Raw genomic sequence first — 22763 nt, forward strand, 5'->3', positions numbered from 1 at the left:
AATTCCCACAGAAGTAACATGTGCTTTGCTTCTGTTTTTATTAAACAGTACTTAGATATCCAGACAGATACGACGTCATCTATATCCCTCATTGTTATGTTAATCCTCCCCTTCTGTTACTGGGGAGGTAAGTATACAAAATCTAATTATAGAACAAATCTACACATTGCGTCAATATCCTCACACGTGTCTCATGCTGTTTCTTTCTGTTGGAATTATGGGTTTTCTGGTTTATGACCGAATAACTTTCGAGTGATTTGAATTAATAAACCATATCTTTATATTCAATCCGGGGGGAGGGGGGGCTCAGTTTTAGGAGGAAGAGGGTCATATACTGACGGACCCAGATTTTTACAGTTTCAGTTGAATTTAAAAATATTTAGAAGAAAAAAATGAACGGTGCCTGAGAGTCCTATGCTCAATTAGGGGCTCTCTATATGTTAAAACTAACTGTGTGCTGTTGGAATATATCCCCAGTGGCAGGGACTACACTGAAGTTTGTTTTACAAAACCAGACACTGAAGATCCTGATTAGAGTGAGGCGAACATAATGGTTTATGTTATACAGCTGTATTTTCCCGTTGTCCTTAACACGATTTAAGATGACATACTTTATTCATAAATCATCATGGCCGTAGGAACCGGGGGGCACTGGGGGTCGTCCCAATGATTTTGCCGACATATAGATTACTATAGAAAACATAGCTACTATATGCTTGTGCCCCTGATCATAGATGAAAATGGAGAAATATAATCTTCTTGTAGACCTTGCTTCTGTCGTGCCTTCAAAATAAGTTGAAATTCGTCTCAAAACAAGATCGCATGTCGTACATGACTTTTTTCCCTAAAGGAGTATCATTCCATCTTCCAAGAAGAAGGTACGGTTTGGGCTTTAATTGTGCCCTAAAAATTTAATATTTCCAAAAAGTTTTGAAACTGGCTTAAATATGAGTTGAGTTGACAGAAAACAGAAAAGCATCAAAATGACCCATTTCAGGGGTTATTTTCCTGAGGAAATTAGTGTCCACGGACGTCCCCCACTTTAAGTTTTGGATAAGTTTCGTAAAATTCTTTTTAAAATCACATATCTCAAAATCTTTGTGGGCGATGCATGTGGTCTATATTACCTGAAAGAAAATTCCATTGAAAATTGATGTCTTCTGCAACTTTTTAAGAAAACGGCCTTGGAGAAAGTACTTCAACTTATCTTTCCCTTGAGTTTTAGCGCCAAACGTCACTTTCTATTTTCGTCATGACGTAATAATAATTAACAACGTCTACTTTTGTAGGCATGTCCGCTATCGAAACCCTGGTGTCATGTTTTTGCTGTGGGCATTATTTGAAGCTTTATAGACAGAGAAACGTCAAGGTTCTTCAATATTCTTCTAAGTTTTATTACTTCTATACTTTTACAGGTCTATGTAAAAATTTTAAATCGGAGAAATTATTCAAATTCATTATAGGGTACACAGACAGAAAAGATCTGCAAGGATGGAACAAATTATTCCACAGATAATGGTGAATATATTTTTCTTCTTTTCAATTTTCGTAATATGATTAAGAAATAATTCCAGCATAGGTAGAACTGTTGGAGAATGTACCTCGATAGTCTCCAGATTTTGTTGGGAAATATTGGTGAAAACCTGAGGGTGTTGTTTGCCTTGCATTTTTTCTTACGCGTGTTTAATTATTTAAAAAATATTGAGAGGGGAGGGGGGAGGCCTGTGCCCATAATTTCATTTCTAATTCCGAGCGAGTATCTCATTCTATTCGTTTTTTTTTTCTGTAATTCAGACCCAGTAATTATGTGTCCCCTGCCAGCCTCAGAGTCATTTCAAAACATAAGTCCAGAGGACCTCAAGGGCATGAAAAAGGAGAAAAAAGAAAAGAAGTGATGTTCACAACCTTTGAACAAATAAAACCAATGGAGCGAAACAAGCAGAGAAATTGTAAAACGCATTATTATTAAAACATCTAACTAACTTTCCTTTTACATATTATAATATGCATACTTTGAAACTTTTATATTTGAAATTGTTATGAAAATTTGAAACAATATTTTAAGTACTTTGCAGAAAGTATATATTGTTTGATTAATAAAATTAACAATTCTGATTGTGTTTATTTTGTTTCACGTATAAAGGGAGACCATAGGAAGAATGTCATAACATAAATGTAATTTAAAACTACCAAACTACCTGCAAGAAATGCAGTGTTAGAAAAAAATCTTAAAATCTGAATAAAATAGGTTGTAGACGATAGTTGATATTTCTGAAAATTTTCTTGCGTGTCTTCATTGTTATATGTTGCTTGTTGATGCTGACATTTGATGCCGACAGAATCTTTTGAAAAATATAGCTGCATTATGCCCCGTAATTTTATGAAAATTGTTCCATATTTATACGAATGCATTTTTCTTGCATTTGAACAACGTCATGGTTATGTTGCATATTAATATATTTATGGTGATTTCTGACATTAATATTATTTTGCACGTTGACATAATCTTTAGAAAAGTAACCTGCAAACAGGGGCATAAATGTACCATCGTAGTTTGAAATTATACTTGCTCTTGAAGAACTCAAATCAATAATGTCGGATGAAAACGCATGTTTTAATCAATTTATTTTTTGTCCTTCGTTTTATTTTATTACTGGGCGGGGGGGGGGGGGGGGTAACTGGAATAACCCAAATCATCCGCAAGCATACAGATATTAGAACAAACCATGTAGTATGTATGTTTATCTTAAAAATTTATGATGCTGTCTGTCCTCCTTGATATATTTTCCCCTCTCTTATTTATTTATTTTCTTTTTCAATCATCTGTCATGTTTTTTTGTTTTGTATATGTACCTCAGACCAGATTGTATATAATGTATATTATACCTCTGTGAATTTTTTCTACATAAAAGTATGACAAATAAATCTTCTATATTTTCTAAACAGCCCCTACCGTGGAATAGTTTTTGTGCTATTTGCCCATGGTAAAATAGTCATCAGACTATTCACCGGAAGCATTCCATTTCCCTCGTTTTTCATCTCAAAACTATATGGGTTGTTGAATTTTGATTTATCTGGTTTGTGACGTAACAGAAGTAAAGTCGGCTTCGGTATAATAAAACACCTATTTACTGACTATTCGGACAATAGCAAATTTATCGTCCCCCTCGAAAGCAACTATTTCCCTCGGCTGCGCCTCGGGAAATAGTCGCTGTCTTGCATGGGGACGATAAACTTGCTATTGTCCTCATAGCCAGTAAATAGGTGTATAATAAATGTTATTAATGAACCCCATGTACAAATATTTTGGTTTGGGTGAATAAATTGAACTCGAGTCTGCTTCCTTTAAATTTGACAGAGCATTATGTAGGTTGTTCAATGTTAAAAACTTTTTGTAAGACGCATGGAATAAGAAAGAAGATATTTCTTTTATGCTTCAACTATAAATCGTTAGATGTCGATGAAAATAGTTTGCATTATTTTGATTAAGCTTTTAAAAACATTTCGGTATTTTTTGTTCATTAGTAATATATATAATAATAAGTAATCAAGTTTGTATATATTAATGAATAACACACATATCATGTTCAAAAGAAAATCGGAGGGGCTCGGTCCATGAAAATTTAACATCTGAAAACCAGCCTTTTTCCCAAGTAAAAATACATAAGAAAAACAAACGAGCAACAATTGCTTATATGTGGATCATGAGATTAAACAGGGCAAGGAAATATGCATGCAGTTCAGCTCAGTGTAGGATGTCCCTCCTATGGTAGTGTAATAAAATTCAAAGAAGTGAAGAGTTAGTAAAATCTAATCTATAATCGTGCAATAAAAATAGAATTAGGATGATAGATAAACTCATCTTCAAAGTTTATACAGTTTGTACATAAACTAACATAAAAGCTGAAAGGGAAAAATAATAATTATATAAATGTAAAAATGTTATTTTAACAATAATCTTAAAGAAAAACGAAGATAACATTTATTAATTATACTTAGGGAAGGAAAGATAACCCGCGTACACACTGTGCAGGGGATGATGTATTTCAAAATAAATTTAAATGCCTTTTTATGAAATGCTTTGAAACTCAGAGCATAAACAGATAAACGTATAGCAGTAATGAAGACAAAATAAATTGCTGGGGGGGGGGGGGGTCCTCAAACGAAATCTGCGAGGGATGTATAAGTTGTCTTGTTTAAAAATTGAAAAATCCCTCTCGTGGCTACAATTCAAGTAATCTCTGGTTTAATGCCAGCCACATCAAACTAAAAATCCAAAAGCAATATTTTTTTTTAAAAAGAAAAAAGTTGATATAATTAATTCAAAGTTTCGAAAGATCCTAGTCCCAAAAACCCGAGGAACAAAGCACTCTATATGTTCTACATAAATTTTAGAGTTACTGCCCGCTGATGAACTCTTCAATGGAAAATGGCTGAACAAACCATGGATTGGCGAAGTGAACCATTTCGTTCTAAAGTTGTGGCTCAAATGTAAAAAATTTTATGATATTTTAAAATTTGTGTTATCACTATAGCGCATTATATTTACAAACTCGTACAAACAGATCTCTTGAATACAATATATACACTGCGTTAACTTGCTTCTTATGTCAGACTCGGATGCTAATTTTATCATTTGTTAACCATGACACACTCTATAAACGAAAGTTGAATTTAAAGTACAGTTATTTCAAAAGTCTTAGTAAAGATAATTTAAATACAGTTTCACATTGAATTGGAATTGATAATGTTACGATTTTATTGTTATAGCACCCCTTAAAAAAAATACGAGACAAAGACGATGCCCTTCATGATGCATTCACTCTCTTAGGGAAAACCACTTTTATATTTTTAACATATGTTAATACACATGTAATAGTGTGTGATGCACGGCTTCCTGCTAACTTGGGCTAGTGGGTGAACCCCTTAGCTTGATGGCAGAGCACTGGACCAGTCTGGTCGAACCCCCGAACGGGGGTAAACGGAAATGGGAAATCATACCCCCAAACGGGGGTACGAGCATGCGCAGATGCTCAAAAATGTGCGTATTTCACGCAAAAAGTAGGGGTTTACAAAAATCGCCGGTGCAAAGTAACAGATTATTTGGCAAATGTAAAACCACTTGGAAATGATAGATTAAAGGTGTTTTTAGAGTTTGTATTTTACAAAAAAACAACTTTATTGTACAAATCGGGATTTATTCACTGGCAAAGTTGGCGATCTTTTGCTCCTTGACATGCAGGTATTTAAGATAAAACATTCGATAAACAGACATAAGCAACTAATACTAAATTGAAATTATATAAAAAATGTATTATTCTACATTATATCTTTTATTTTCATAATAAAATGGTGCTAATATCGAATTGTTTATGATCGTGGGTTTCAGTCCGCGTTTCCTCTGACTAGCAATCAACGGTCTTTATTATCGATAATCATGCCCAGGAAGTGGAACAAAAATACATATAAAAATAAAATTCAAATGAAATCTATCGTATTTATTGTCTTTTATATCTTATAAGAAATAAATAAAATGTTTGGCAACATGTTGTTGTAGTTTGTTTTTTTTTTTATATTAATAAATATGATTGTTTGAGAAAACACGATTGTATTTTATTTTATTTAAATCTAGGTTCTAAATGAATGTTTTCCTCATTCTTAGAATATTTTTCCTTGTGTTTTAAATTCCACAATCTTAATTGAGACGTCCTACAAAATAATAAATAATTTCATGAAATGACGGAAAATATTTCGTTATTCCTACAGTATAAATTCAAACTATGGAAAACTTAAACTGTTAATTTTTTTCTGTTGAAATTTTACCAATTTCATAGCAGAAATAACATTATTATCGATCTTTTTCCTTAGATAAATGATATATAGGCAAGTTTGTTTATATTGGATACGGCAAGAGTTACTGTTCTTGCGCATTGCATGACGGGACGGAAAACCCTCGTTTGGGGGTATACCCCCGTTCGGGGGTTCGACTAGACTGCTGGACTGGCATGCTAGATGTTTTGGGATCAATCCCAAATAGGGGCCCCCCGTTCGGGGGTTCGACTAGACTGCTGGACTGGCATGCTAGATGTTTTGGGATCAATCCCAAATAGGGGCAGAAACATGTCTCTGTTACATTTAGTGCCTGTGGTGCGACTCAGGTATTTTTTGGTTAGTGAAAGTGATTGTTCCCAGTACTTTCCCAGAGGTGTCTCTGTAAGAGATGATGACACCTGTTTCTGTCTAGGGTGATAGTGTGTGATCTGTGGCTTCCTCCCAGCTTGAGCTTGTGGATTAACCCACTACCTGTGGTTAGCATGCCAAAGTCCGGGGTTCAATCCAAAGTGGAGGCACAAACATGTCTCTGTTACACATATCAAAAAAAAAAAATGTTAAGACAGGGAAATAACATTAAATCAAAGCTAAGCAGGAGTCTAGAATTACGCTTTCCCTTTGGCCGGGGGATGTTAAACGTCATCTGGGGAAAGATAGTTTTTATGATAAACTTACCTGAACGGGAAAGTAATAAATTTCAGGCTGAGTCTGCAAAACTTTTCAAGTACATGTATGTTAAAATAAATCAATAACAATAAACATTCGGCCATCAAAATCTGCACAAGGCTACTACATTTGATTTTTTAATCTCAGAGACTCATCTGTCATCATCGGTAGTACAGTTGATTGACGTATAATATAGAAACCAATCTGGAAAGATCTCAAAAGTTATGGAATGGCTTAAAAAACAGAAACAATGTTTTTCTTTTTTAAAGTTGTCTACATATGTGATTAAATCATAGATATTTTAACAAATAAAAATACCTAATATTCTATGAAAATTTATCAAGATTTTGAAGAAAAAAAATTTGGTAGCCTATCATCTTTTTTGTGGTCTCTATGTGTAATGATTTATAAAAATCATCACTGGATTTTCACCAGAATGAGAATTCATTTAAAAAAAATAATCAGAAACTGTAGCAATTTTAACCACATTCTGATTTTTATGTTAGAAGAAGAAAGAGGGCCAAATCAAACCATGTACTTTACATATTTAAGTGTGTATTAATCCCTGTATTTTTTATTAAGTTACTTTTGATGTTAATATTGTAGTGAGGAGGCTGTAAGATCATCTGCTTCCCCAATGACTAAATCCAGCATAGAAATGGAGAACCATGTCTTTCATAAAGCAAAAACAAGGGTATGTATTTGTATAGCATATATACTGTGTTCATTTATTTTTCAATGTTTTTCTTAAATTCTTAAAATTCATCAAAATCTTTATTGCAACCTTAAATTAAAAAAAGAAATCATATGATGAAATTTGAAGACTGTTTATATCTGCTTCAAATTGGAAATCTGTATTTGTATGTCTATGTAATAACTCTTCCAAAAATGGAAATAATGCATTTAACTTCTTCTTTGATAGTAGGGGCCCTGTTTAAAATGTGAGTGCCTTAGAGTTATCATAGTTTAGTAGTCAAAAATGTTAATTTTCCCATGAACATGCTTTTATGCAGCATAAAATTTGGGGGTGTTTTTCAACATTCATAGTCATACTACGTATTCACCACTTTGCATCTAAGGTCAAGGTCAAAAGGTCAAACCTAGCACATTGCTGGGTCCTCTAAGAAAGACTTTTTCTTAAGTGTTATACAGATATCATTAGATAAACTACATGAAGACTCATTTTCATATTGGTACTTATTTTATTATCAAATTATAGGAGGAATACTTAGCACTGGTAGCCAGGCTGATTCTTCATGTCAAGGAAATGAGTAAGTGACATTTGAGTTGAGAATCACATCCAGCGTTAGTGTATCATTTCATTTTGAATTCTGTTAAAGAGTTAGAATGTATCTTACTTGATCACTAAATGCTTAAGTGAGGTTTTCTGATCAAAAGGTGTCAGGCCTATAGGTGAATGTTGTCTGCAAACTTTCTACAATCTCTAACTTCTGTAGAAACACAAACATCAGATTCAAACAAAGTTGTATCAAAACATTCTTAGGTTAAGGGGATTGGTGAAAGTGCAAAGAAAGTCCCCAAAATTTCTACAATGAGCATATTAACATAAGGTTAAATTTAGTTTCAACAGTCATATATAATAAGCACAGAATTTTTACATATGATTGGAACTGGGAAAAAAACCAGGTGATGTCAAATGATGTCCACCATCAATGTCTGAAAAATTTAGAATTCGACGTATAAACCTGGGATTAAACATGAAAGTTTTCATCTGAGAAATAAAAATCAATAAAAAAAAAAAATTAAATGCAATTTTATAAATACATATAATTTAAAAATTCTTTGTTTTATACCAAATTTATCTCAAGAGGATGATCTTCTTCTTTTTTTTTAACTTCACAGAACAAAACTCCTTCATGCGTTTGTAAAATACATCCATGTACAAAGTGGTATAGAGCGAGGATTGAGTAAGCATCTATAAGAAGGACTTTATTGTCAGGGGAAAAAAGTCAAAGAAATTGGATTATATGTTGTGAAATGAATATAACACACAAACCGAGTAGTTCCACAACACTCAAGATTCTGACAAGGATTTAACAGAACTAGGAAGTAACAAGAGTTAGATCCCTTATATTGCCTTATTATTTCTTATTCCAACACCATATGTTTATGTTGTTACAGGTGAAAACTGAACTGGTGCTCTGTATGATCTAGAAGAGGTCAAGATAGTAATCTGAAATTATCATTGCAATTTTACTGATAGCTATATATAGATAGTAGCTGCAGAACTGTAGCTCTCTGGTTGACAAAATTCGGACAGATAAACCAGAGAGTTACCTCATAATTTGATTTTCAATTCTTACGCCATGATTTGATTATTTTTTTAAATAGTTAATCAAAAGCCCTAGTAATACAATAAAAAAATACAACTTTCCTGTTCTATTTTTCATTTTGTGTAATTTTTTAAACATGTTAATCCATTATAGAGATGTGCTATATTTTGAATGATTTGTCAGGTCTGTGGTATTTAAAGACTTTTAATTAATCTCTGTGAAATGAAGTCTACCTATTGTGGCATCTCAGTTTTCTTTGAGTTTTTAATCCAATTTCCAGAGATTTGACTAGTGAAGTCCACCTAATTTAAAAAAAAAAAACAGAGCAAAAACGCAATAATTTTTTTTTATTAAATCACAAAAAAAAAAAAATGTAAACAAGAACCGAATCATAATTTGATTATACATGTATGTTAAATTGAAAATTGAATCAAATGTTGTGTGATTAATTGTTGCAGCCCTAATTACTAAAACTTTATGCAGGCAGTAAATCTACTGTAAGAGTAGACTAAAGTGAACATTACATCCTTCATTTTAAAAGCTTATGTAGTTTATTGAAAATTGGAAAGCAGTCATTTTAAGTAGGTGAACATATAATTTTCTGGATCAACAAACATAAAAATGCACCAGTACAAGTTGCTGTTAAATATTACATGTATGTAGTATGTAGAGACATAAGGTTGACAAAGATTGTTTAGTATATATATTCATATATCTATAACACACAGTAATCATGATCAGTCTTTACCAAAACTATTTTGCTCCACTGGCCTGTAGGACCTGCCAGTTGGTGAAAAAAACTACAGGCACTCCAGGGAAATTAAGAGGCCCCTCAATTTTCTGTACTTTTCCAAATACATATATAAGCAAAAATTGTTCCATATAAATGTTTAATAGGCCTAATGAATAATCTGATATTCAGCTTTCTTGAAATGTTGTTATTGTTTATCAGTCTAATAAGAATATACTCAAGTAATGTGATCAGAAGTATATTTTTGATTTAAAAGTGCTGTTTTATGACGAGAAAACTGCAGGAGACTAGCTTCACTGAAATGGAGTGACACATCAATTTTTTTTAATTGAATATTTTGAAAGAAGTATCTGAAATAACTTGTATGACATTTATTCTTTAGTTGATTAAATACATGTGTATAATGTAATATGACATGTCTTCATGTATTTTGCATGAACGGAGAACTGGAGAAAATTCAGACTATGAGAAAAGACGGTCATTTTTAGAAATAGATAAAGCATGTAGTACTGCTAAATGCATTAGATGAAGAAAATTAACAGTCAATGCAGTTACGTGTATATTGCTTTGAATTTTTTGAATTGGTTGGAATATTGAGCAAAAATTTGGGGGAAATACTTGCTTCTTAGCTTTGAAAAATTGGGCCTTTAAAAATATCCTGAGGGTTTTGGTAATGACTGTGAATTAACACATCATTGTCTCTACCAAATCTGCTAAAATATGAAGCCCGCTTTTTTAAGAACACATACAGTAAAGATAGGAATGTCCATCTGTCCATTAGTCATTCGTTATCTGCAACTCTTACACTACTGAATGCAATTTAATGAAACTTCCACAAAATCTTTATTACATAGTGGCTTTGTGCATCTTTTATTTTATGTTTAATTTGGACAGATATTCCGGGTTACCCATAACAAAACATAGGTAATCAGAGATTACAGAGCTCACCTCAAAGAATGTTGTCTTTAAGTAAGGCAAAGTCCCAAACTAAACTAATAATCTAGTTGTGTGCATCCCTAGATGTACATTTATGAAATTTTGGTCTGATAGGGCTTGCAGTTCCTTGGGAATGGACTTATCTAAACACTTTAAACTAGTCACTCATCCAGAAAATGTAAGTCAAATCCAGCATCTGAAGCAAGTTTGAGAGTGTCCGTCCCTTAATGCATCATCTATGCAAGTTTGGTACAGATAGGCCTTATAGTTTCTTGGCAATGGACCTGCTCCAAAAACTTTAACGTGGTCACTCATCTGGAAAATGTACCTTAATTTTTGGAAGATAGGACAATCCTTTTTTTCTCAGAACCGCTGGGATTGTCCTATTTAACGAATTGTCCTATCTAAGGCTCAAGTTTACGAAAAATGCCCCAAAATCAGTAAAATTTACGTCAATTTTAAAGCAAATCTGTGCCATTTTCGTATTTTTTCAAATTATTTTACCGAGAAAAAATAAACAATAAAGAATTAAATATTTATTCCATTGATTTCTTACAAAATAAGTTCCATTAAATAACCGTCAATGTACAAATAAACTTATAAAATCATCTAGTAGATAATGTCTCAAAGTATATTTACAACATGCTGTGTCCATCTTGTGAAGTTGGAAGTCGCAATCGTTTACTAAAAATAAAACCGCAACCGTATCAAAGTTTAAAATACAGAAGAGTTTTCACAATCGCAATTGTAATTTTTTTTTTAAACATTTATATGTAACAATTAATTGAAATAGTATACCTAAATATTTTTAGCTCACCTCAACGAAGTTGGGGAAGCTTATGTAATACCCTCGGCATCGGCGTCCCAGGTAAAGGTTTTTGGAGCAGTTTTCTTTTCAAGTACTTCTATGGCCTATATTAGTCAGAGATGCATGGATGATGCTTCTGGTGTGTTTCATTGTACCAGTCAAGGTTTCAGATGCTGCAATTTCAGCTAAAGAATGACCAGGTTAATGTTTTTGGAGCAGGTTAAAGTTTTTGGAGCAGATTAAAGTTTTTAGAGCAGGTCTCATTTCCAAGTAATTATAAGCCCTATATTGACCAAACTTGCATGGATGATACATCTAAGGATGCACACTACCGAACTTGCTTCGAATGCTGGATCTGACCTATATTTTCCGGATGAGTGACAAGGTTAAGGTTTTTGGAGCAGATCTCATTTCCAAGTAACTATAAGCCCTATATTGACCAAACTTGCATGGATGATACATTTAAGGATGCACACTACTGGACTTGCTTCAGATGCTGAATCTGACCTATATTTTCTGGATGAGTGACCAGGTTAAATTTTTCGGAGCAGATGTCATTTCCAAATATCTATAAACCCTATATTGACCAAACTTGCATGCATGATACATCTAAGGATGCACACTACTGGACTTGCCTCGGATGCTTGATCTGACCTATATTTTCTGGATGAGTAACCAGGTTAAAGTTTTTGGAGCAGATCTCATTTCCAAGTAACTATAAACCCTATATTGACCAAACTTGCATGGATGATACATTTAAGGATGCACACTACTGGACTTGCTTCGGATGCTGGATCTGACCTATATTTTCCGGATGAGTGACCAGGTTAAAGTTTTTGGAGCAGATGTCATTTCCAAGTAACTATAAGGCCTATATGGACCAAACTTGCATGGATGATGCATCAAGGGACGAACAATCTCAAAACTTGCTTCGGATGCTGGATTTGACTTACATTTTCTGGATGAGTGACTAGTTTTAAGTTTTCAGATAAGTCTATTCCCAAGTAATTGCAAGCCCTATCAGACCAAAATTGCATAAATTTGCATCTAGGGATGCACACTCCTAGATTATTAGTTTAGTGTGGGACTTTGTTTTACTTAAAGACAACATTCGTTGAGGTGAGCTCTGTAATCTCTGATTACCTATGTTTTCATTGTCTTGTGATTTGTTTAAATGTAAAATGCGTGAAATAAATTGTTGCCAGTAAATACCTAAAATTATTTACCAAATATACCGCTAGTCATAACTATTTTGTTTTATATCCCAAGGGGTACACTGAATTATACAAAGATTGACTTCTAATAGAATTTTAATTGTCTGACAGATAAAGAGATATGTACTGTGTACACAAAGGTGTTAACACCTGTGTTGGTTTAAACGCCTGCGGGGCATGATCCACGTGCCGTTAAGGGGGTATTAGTGCTATACATCATCGAACAAACAAAACTGTGAAATTCATGATGACTGTTAAATTGCGAATGTACTCTCAATTAAATTTATTTTTTATACAACATTATCTCAAGCAAAATTATAGCATGTTGGTATGATTAATTTCAATTGCTCACTGTTACATGTAATAGTCAATTGCGTGTTTTAGCAAAATCCCTGGACAAGAAATATAAAAATGACGGTCATCAAAGTTAATATTGTACCCCGGTAAATAATGTCGGAATAAAAGAATGTGTCCACGATGTTCTAAAATGGAAATGATTGCTGTTTGATTTCGGGTATTTTCCTAATTATAGCTGTTGTATACTACCTTATTTATGTGTTTAACGACAGCGTCAAAGTACGACGGCATTGAACAGGCAAGTTGGAGAAAATACGTTATATCACAATTCAAGGAAGTTTTAACTGTGTTTGTATAAAACACTATTAAAAAGCTGTACTCATAAAAGTATCAGTTTATTTTCTCAATACATTAATATCACGGGTTAAGTTAAAGAGGTTAACATGTTCTGATGCGTAGTATCTATGTAAGAATCTCTAGAAAATTGATAAACAAAGCCTCGTCCTATCTTCCGAGTTCGTCCTATCTAAGGATTTTTTAAAAAATTACGGCGGAAAATGAGCCTTTCGACCTATATACCCCATCGACATATACCCCAAAAATTACGGTAGGTCAGATCCAGCATCCCAAGCAAGTCCAGTAGTGTGTATCCTTAGATGTATCATCCATGCAAGTTTGGTCAACATAGGACTTACATTTACTGGAAATGAGATCTGCTCTCAAACCTTTAACCTGGTCACTCATCTGGAAAATGTAGGTCAAATCCAGCACCCAAGCATGTCCAGTAGTGTGCATCCTTAGATGTATCATGCATGCAAGTTTGGTCAATATAGGGTTTATAGTTACTTGGAAATGAGATCTGCTCTAAAACCTTTAACCTGGTCACACATCCGGAAAATATAGGTCAGATCCAGCATCCGAAGCAAGTCCAGTAGTGTGCATCCTTAGATGTATCACCCATGCAAGTTTGGTCAATATAGGGCTTATAGATACTTGGAAATGAGATCTGCTCCAAAAACTTTAACCTGGTCACTCATCCAGAAAATATAGGTCAGATCCAGCATCAGAAACAAGTCCAGTAGTGTGTGTCCTTAGATGTATCATCCATGCAAGTTTGGTCAACATTAGACTTATAATTACCTAAGAATGAACCTGCTCCAAAAACCAGTCACTCAGTTTTTTTAGGGGGAAACCAAATTCATTTCACAATAACAGATTTTTCAAATAAAGAGAGTTCAATGAAAGTGAGTTTGAGTGTAGTTTGAATTACAGCCCTGGGGAATAAGATGGGGCCACAATAGGGGATCAAAATTTTGTGTGGGAAATTTTACGGAAATTTTTTTTTAGAAAATTAAAAAAAAATTTCTTCAATCTTTAAGAATGGTCTGAATAATTGGGCCTTGACAAGTCTTATTAATATGCAAGCATCCCAATGTTGTGCATTTCCATATTTATTCAAATATGGCCCCTGCTAGAATGGGACTAAAATTACACAAACTAGGGGTTTCATGAGTAAGATGTGATATACTGTATACCATCTTGTGGATTATTAAGAAAATAATCACAATGCAGTAACATACTGTAAACCAATTATTATTCGCAACATCTTTTATTTGCGATTTTCAGTTTGGAATCCATTCCTGATTACTAATGGTCACGACTGAGGCAACATTCTACATAAATACATAATTAGGTGAATGATTGGTTCACGACGATAAATATTCACGAGGAAAGGAGGTCACAATAATCATGGATATTTCTGGCTCGCAAATAAAAGTTGGTTTATAGTATGTTGATACTATAGGCACATTTCATTGGGATTGTCTTACTCATTTATCAATGATAAAATGCTCTTACAAATTAGAGTTTACAAGTTTTTTTTTGAAAAGGTTGGTGGGGTGGGGTAAGAGGTGGGGGACTGAAATATGGCAATAGATAGATGGTGCTAATTTGCAATGAAATTACATAAATTAGAAGAAAAGCTTACTAATTAATATATTCTGTAAATTAATTTGTTACTTGTATGTCCGTGGGGGTTTTATGTTTGTAACAGACTTTTAGTTGACACCTGTTGCATGCCCTTCAACATCACGACAGATTAGTTTTCCAGCTTATGCTTGAGAAAGAATCAATATCAAAAAATACATTATCACAAGCACTCAGAAAATATTGAATAGAATATCCATGGAAGGCAAAATATAGCTTCCTCAACTAAGTGCCTGAAAAAGTAGATTTTGTGTCATTTGTATACAATTAGTTATGGTAGCTTAGAACATTAAGGTCGTGTGCCCTTGCACAAAATGAAAAGCATAGCAATTTTTTTTGTGTGTGTATATGTGTGTATAAGGGCACAATTTCCATCCATTTTTGTAAGAAATACTAACAGATGTTACTTTGGATTAACTGCTCTCGGGTTAAGATTTCACCTCTGTAATGTGATTATTCATTCATAATGGGAATAGAACCAGTATTCTCTTTCTGCAAAGAAAATTATTCCCTGAGTATTTAGCTTTAGAAATTTTATGACAATTATTCACCTATCCTTGTGCTGTAAACACATTGATTCCACTCTATATATGTATTTTTTTTTGGGGGGGGGGGGTACTTTGTAAAAAAAAAAAAAGTAATGACTGACTTTTTATGCATTAGTACCCCCCCCCCCCCTTTCCACCACCACACACACACATGTCATAATTATGTTTCAATTCTTCTAATGTAACTATTGGACTGGTGCACATTCATAAATTAAACAGAATTTCTGTGTAACTTAGTTATATGAGAGGAAACATATGACATTTATTAAGTATATAATATACAAACCAAAATTATGGAGCACTGTTTTGAAACATATTGTTCTCTGTAACCCCATAGCTATTACGTACACGGTACAATAGCATGAAATTTTATGGATTACTCAGTGAATGTTATAAATTGAGCAGACAGAATTTGCATCAAATGCATTTGTTTCATTTGGGCATATGGGAATTCATGATGGTAGAAAAAAATCAAAATTCCTCGAGGAAAGTCATTCCATTATAAAATAAAATTATATGGAGCCAACCCTCGTGTAGTAGTACATTGAAAATAAAATCAAAGGTATAAATATAAGCCATAGGCATAGCTGTTTTGAATTATTATTATTTTAATTACAGAAATATATGGGTAATGATTATACTGTAGTACTCCCAAATACTATGGTCTCTTGGATAAGTGCCACAGTTTTAATACGCAATATAATAAGCCGTTATTTCCTGATTCTGACAGAGATGTTTAAAATTAAACGGTTTGTTCTGGAGTAAACACATTACTGTGGCCTGCTAGCCACTTATTTGATTCTGAAGTACAGACGTACTCTCTAGAAAGTCCACACAAACACAACTATTTGTCATTGGCTCATGGTGCTATCTTTACGTATTGAAGCACTGCTACTATGTAGCAGTCAATATTTTAAAGACCGTAATGTCAGATAATTCAAGGATAATTAATTTTTATCCCTTTCATTCCGTCAAGAAAAGCCATGCATTAAAAATATGTAATGAATATAGGAAATCTATGCTAGCAATCAATGCATGTACAGAGGAAGCACATTTGAATAGCCACGGGGGAGAGATGTTCAGAGTTCAGTGGTACATAGTATTGGACAAGTAAGCTGTCCTCATGCCACAGAAGTAGCACCACATCAGATGGCAGTGTAATTAGCTATTGAATTGCCCAGCATACACAGTGATATGTTACCTGGGACTAGACCAATTGATTCCAATTCTTTCTACTACATGGTCACAGCATGAAGTGTGTTAGACAATGTTTCCGAGGACAGTGTTTTTCATTTCCTACTCTGTTTTAGATAGAAATGATAAAACACTGAGATAAGGGACCAGATTTCCGGACTGACACTTGTTCAGAGTAATACAACTGTGTTGGTGTCTTAAAGTGACTTATTATAAATTAGTGAGGAAGTTAGCATGAAAACCTAGTCCATGATGTGCAGCTTTCTGTAAAGAGGGGCATGTATTCTGGACAACCAGGGTACAATGGGGTAGACCCCTACTCCATCAATCGGGGGATGTACCAAAATAATATAGCCTGGAACCCCATGGGATACTATACCTGTATGTATCAATGCTTCTATGTATTCTGTATGTAGATTTATATTCTCTACATTTTCCAAATTGATATTGTCTTAAGTCAAGTTAAATATGTTACAGTAGTTTTTAATTCTTCAAAATAGTCTCTTCTAAATTCATGAAATGGTACTATGAAAACTTTTCAAATAAAGTCTTTATTTTTTCCCCTTTGTTCTGCATCCCTCTTTTTTCTCAAATTTTTAAAATTCATAAAAAGTACACTGTTTTACTTATATGCTTCAATACATATACCTAAATGTAAATTGATAGATTTTAATAATTTTGGGGTTTTTTTGTGAATTGATAGAAATAAAAAATCTCTTGATTCATCTGAGGATTTTCTTAACTTGTATCTGAGTGCATTTTATACATTTTTTTTATTCATCTTGGTTCAAATTCAAGACTGAAAAAGCTAGGTCAAATCTATCAATTGTTTTCAGATTACATGTAGGCCAAATCTATCATTTGTTTTCAGATTACATGACTATTGAATTGAAATTCATAACAAATTCATGGAAATAAAATCTTTTAATTCAGTGACATTGAACTCATTTAAAGATGATGTTTATTTGAAATGTGATTCTTGTTCAATACCTGTTTGTCCATGAAACAGACAGAAATTTCAATACCTGGGTCTCAGCTGCTTTAGTAATTACTTTTCAATATTAGTGATTTTGAAAACTGATATATGTGTTGTCAGTTTAGCCAACAGCAGCTCATTACTGGAGTAGCTGTGTCTTCATCCTTATCTGAGTACAATCAATTATTCCTTGTAATAAGAAAGGTTACTCAACTTCAATTGTTTCATATTCCTGGTGAAAGGAGTTTTTTTATTTGTTCCATAGACTCAAAATTGGAAAGAAGCAGAGGGCAATTTTCTTTTATAAGACATGATTGATTTTTATTAACTGTTTCCAAAAAATGTTTTTTAACATAAATAAAGGTGAATTTTGTGTTCTATCTAAGATTAAAAAGAAACATTATTTAGGGGAAATAGGTTAATATTAGGGATGTCAATTTTATTTCAACAGCTTAGTTGAATAGTTGGAGGCTTTAGTCGAACGATAGTCGAGTACTCGTTGAAATTTAAATTAATTTTTCATGTCATTTTCACTGTTTGTCTTTTACAGACTACTTGTACAATATTTAATGTACACTATCACCATTATACAATTAATTTCTGAATCGTAAACATTTACATAGTAAAAAATATATGTATCCAATGTATTTAATTTCAAATATGATATTTACTGCACGTTTTATCTAAATGCGGGATATTAAACGCTTGCAATTGCCCTTTCTTTTCATAACGCTAGTACATGTACCCATTAGTTGAAGCCATTTTAACGTGTCTTGTCGGTGCCCTGTGACTGGTAAACAATTAAAGCGTACCTCTTATAAAAACAGAGAGAGAGTTTGCGATAAATTTTAATTATGAGATTTGTGCAAACAATCAATACAATCTTGAAATGACTGCATGATATTAATATCAGAAAGAAACACCATTTAATTACGCCCATAACTGCCCCAATTTATATGCATTTACAATCATGTAACAGCTGTTTACATTTGTAATTATTCTTAATGAATAGATTCATTATGCGAGATCTCTTGGAATTTGCAGGTTGAAACTTTATAATTTAGATCATTCTATAATATCAAATAATTCTTGAAAGCCCTCTTCATTTACAACAGTAAGAGGAAGACAATCTTTGATAATCATGTTTGTTATAGCAACAATTTTTCTGGCTCTGCAGTTTCACCCAAGATTTCGATATGTTTGACGGATTGGGCATACAATATGATACATAAAAATGTGATGTTCCACTGCAGGATGCAAGTTCAGTTTCACATAACTGTGAAATTGTAATTTCACTGTTTTTCCATCCTGATATTTTTAAAGTATGCCGAAACTGTAGATTTTGCCGAACATAAATTGACACGCAAATAATTTCCTTTCAACAGTTATGCCTTACCCTGAGTTTAGCTCACGAGATTGATCTGTTAATAAATGCATTGTGCGGATCCAAGTTTATTACCTTGAATTTAAAATCACTAGCATATAGCAAATTTTTAACAAGTAAAAAAATTTAGTCGATAGTCGGTATGATCGAACGATAGTCGAGTACTTGAATATTCGTTGACATCCCTAGTTAATATCTAGTATCACTTTCTTTGAACCTACCTGGAATTACCTGTTTAGTCTTCTGTCCTGAATGTTTTGCTCACTCTAAATCGTAGCCCTTATTATTTGACAATGTACCGACATCAGCTAAATCTTAGCCACATTCTATTTGTACCAATATCAGCATTTCTGTATCTGACCTCCTGATTAACCTTTCCTAAGTCAATGTCTTCTTTGAGCTTCCTGATAAAACACCCTGGAGAGATTTTTATGCCCAGCCATGAATATAGCTGAGGCATATAGTGTTTGTCATGTTCGTCTTCCATCCGTGTGTCTTTCCATCCTTCTGTCTGTCTGTCTGTCACACTTTGCATTTAGCTCAGTTTCAAGGAAACTATTCAGGATATTTTTATCAAACCTTATATGCTTAATATATACTAGTGAGAGCTATTCAACTGCATCAACATTTTTGGACCTTGACATTCTCTATGACCTTGACTTTACTATCCTTCAATTTCAAAGAAACCATTCAAGATATTTTTATCTAAACACATTAGATGTTGAGAACTTATCAACTGTGCCCAATTTTTTACCTTGACCTTTTCTATGACCTTTGACTTTACTATTTATTGTGTTTAAAACTCAGTTTCAAGGGAACTATTCAAGATATTTTCATCAAACTTCATACACCAATACAAATTGGTGAGAGCTATTCAACTGAGTCATAATTTTCTGACCTTAAGGACAGACGATACGTTCCTCAATAATATATAATTTTTTCTAAGATTTTGTCACTGAAGTATTACTACTTTAACATGTTCACTCGCAAAAAATTGAGGTACATTACCAGGCATTTGTGCAAGATACCAGAGGATGTTGTTTCCTATAAAATCCTTTTGGAAAAAACTTAATTAGCCAATAACACAATTTTTAGTGTTTCAATTTTTTAAAGACAATTAGAAACCAGTTTAGAAATCAGAATGTAACGAAAATTTTGAATATTTTCCACACAATATGAAGATATGCAAAACAGATATTTGAGGAACGTATCGTCTGACCTTAACCTTCCCTGTGACTTTTGCCTCCTTATTCCTCATTTAACCTATTCTTAAACTAAGAAACAAGGTACATTTCTTTTCATGTTGTTAAATGAACCCTGGTGGGGCATTCATGTCCTATGGACATATTTCTAGTTGTAATGCAACTGCATTGAACACTGATATCTCGAATGCCATGGATATGTTGAAGTAAAATGAAAGTCCAAAGCACTTTTTAAGTATTTTAATTAACCTCTATATCTCAAATCCTCATGTATCTCAAAGTTTTTTTCTGATCCCATCAAATTTGAGATATTAAGGGTTGACTGTATGTTATACCGAGTATGCTCTCCCCATACACTAGCATTATGATAAGTTACATGTACTATAAAATGTTACATAACTACTCTTCATGTTCCCCTATGTTTCTCTGATTTTCCCCTTTATGAAGAATTTTTAAGCCTTTTCAGAAGAAAGAAAAAGAGGGCAATTGTAAAAGAGCTCTCTAAAAATTTGCTCCTGTATGAAACATAAGTTGAGGATAGCTGGGATCAATATGGCTGGGTGTGAAGATCTTGGGCCTAGTATTATTAAGCCTTGGCATTTCAACTGAGAGGACTTTTTAGTTAAGGAATCAATGCTTTCCAACTAATGAAGAACTGATCAGCTTCCTCATGTGCTAACATCTCAATTTCCACTACAATGGCTTCATTTCTTCAGCCATGCAGTATTGGAACTCGCCCTGGAAGAAAAAAAATCATCATCACCCATAGCTGTCTTTACCAAGCGACATCTTTGCTATTTCTGTTACTTAATATCAGAAGCAATCAACTGTGTATTGAAAAAAATCAAAATGCTACCACAAGTGAAAAAGAGTCATTACTAAATTGTTATTGTAGATTTTTTTCCTCATCGAGAGACAACAGGGAGAAAATGGTTTTTGTGAAAAATAAATACTTTGTCTGAAAACAGATATTGTTTTTCTTGCATCTGGAACAATTATAATTTATGTACAAAATGTATTGATAATTGTTCCATCTATTACTGAGACATAATACAGTGAAACCTTGTTAACTCGAAGTCGATGGGACCAAGAAAAAAAACTTCGAGACATCAGAGGATTAGAGATATCGAGAGTAAAATTCTCAAAGAATAAGTGGTTGGGATTAATCCAAAACACTTTGACATATCCATGGTATTCAAGATATCAGTCTCCAAGATATCTGAGTTCTACTGTATTAAAAAGAAAACAGATTGATTGTTTGTAGCTTACATCCCTGGCAAGATTATTTTACTCAGATGCATCATGGCATGTAGATGTAGATCTTTACTTCGCACTTGGCACTCAGGGCCATTGAGCAGTGGGGGATCATTACTGTGCCAATGCCTTCCATGACCTTGGTGTTTTTAGGTCACATCTGAAGGACCCATAACTTTCATCTCTAAGTACCGAACCCTTATCAATGAACAGTTACCACATACCAAATTTTACATTGACTTAGGTTTGAAACACTAAAACCACCTTAAATGGTGAAAGACGGCTTTTATATTTTGTTATCTTTTTTTTTATTTTTGCAGTTCAAGACTGTCACCAGCACTACTTAGGAACAGGAAATAAACATTTACAAAATAATCCCAAGGGAAAAAAAGGACTGCATTTTCCCATTAACACAATAAAACATACAGGGTGAGGAAAAAACTTGCCTTTTGCAAACATCATCTGATTAGAGATGTGATTCCTCATTAGAGGGGATTAAATATGGTTTAGACTTCTCACATTGATTTTGTATCAATGGTGTGGTGCCAGTAGTGTCAGTGTGAGGTTCTTGAACCAGTGGCCCTTGGGCGATATTGTGGATGGATTGTCTTATTACTTAAAGGATTCATCAGCAAAGCTAATCATCCTCTGATAAACAGGTTTATTCATATAATGTCTATCATTACACTGGTCTCTTAATCCCTGATTATATTCTTGTACTTATCTGCTGCAGTAATCAAATATTTTCTCTAATATATTGAAACAATTATGAAGCCACCACCACTGGTCAATCTTGTGTAGAGTAATTGTGTAGATAATGAAAAGGTAGTGGTAAATAGCAAACATAAAAAGATGTTCAACAAGCATTTTCTCACCCAGTCCTAATAGGTTTCCAGAATTTTGGCCTTGAAGTAATATTGAAACCCCCCTCCCCTCTCTCTGTTTGTTATTTGCTTTCCATATTTGTAGGCAAGTCCATATTGACAATAGCAAAGGAAAAATGATTTTTTTAAAAAGCTACAGAGTTATAACCTACAGCACTTTATCACCTGATTTCCCTTTCACTAATTTAGTCTCACTCTAGCTAGGTTGTGGAAATTTCCTCTGAAAATTCAATCCCAAAATTGGCTTCTCCAAGGCATTGTCGTATCCTGAGGCTTAATACGAATTATTCTAGAGAGTGAATTAGTGTGTCTTGTATCTTATTATTGATTCACAAATTTAAGCTAGAATATTATTCTGCTCATATTGGAAAAAAGGGTGGAAAGATCTATGAATGTATGATTAAGTATTTTCTGAAATTAATACTCAATTCATGTTTGCAGTTATGCAGAAATTTAGCACTCTAAACAGCAAGGAATCTATAAAGGAAATTTATAAGTTTTATGAACAATGACAAATTACTGTTAACAGCTCCTTGA

General features: G+C 33.4%; 1 protein-coding gene across 3 annotated transcripts in view; it reads left to right on the forward strand.

Moving 5' to 3' along the window:
• The first annotated feature begins 4402 nt into the window (after positions 1-4402).
• LOC133197692 (mediator of RNA polymerase II transcription subunit 15-like) overlaps positions 4403-22763 on the forward strand; it is a 49183-nt gene continuing 30822 nt past the window's right edge. For 2 of the 3 annotated variants that reach the window (XM_061333843.1, XM_061333844.1), the window contains exons 1-3: positions 4403-4491; positions 7105-7192; positions 7718-7769. In XM_061333843.1, coding sequence (XP_061189827.1) covers positions 4430-4491; positions 7105-7192; positions 7718-7769 — 202 coding nt within the window. In that variant the 5' untranslated portion in view covers positions 4403-4429. Of the gene's footprint in view, positions 4492-7104; positions 7193-7717; positions 7770-16469; positions 16908-22763 lie in introns of those variants that run through there. The other variant, XM_061333845.1, reaches the window with a different exon arrangement.

Source organism: Saccostrea echinata, unplaced genomic scaffold, assembly GCF_033153115.1.
Source record: "Saccostrea echinata isolate AGI-Se365-2 ecotype Australia unplaced genomic scaffold, CSIRO_AGI_Sech_v1 ptg000030l, whole genome shotgun sequence".
In the NCBI taxonomy this organism is placed as follows: domain Eukaryota; kingdom Metazoa; phylum Mollusca; class Bivalvia; order Ostreida; family Ostreidae; genus Saccostrea; species Saccostrea echinata.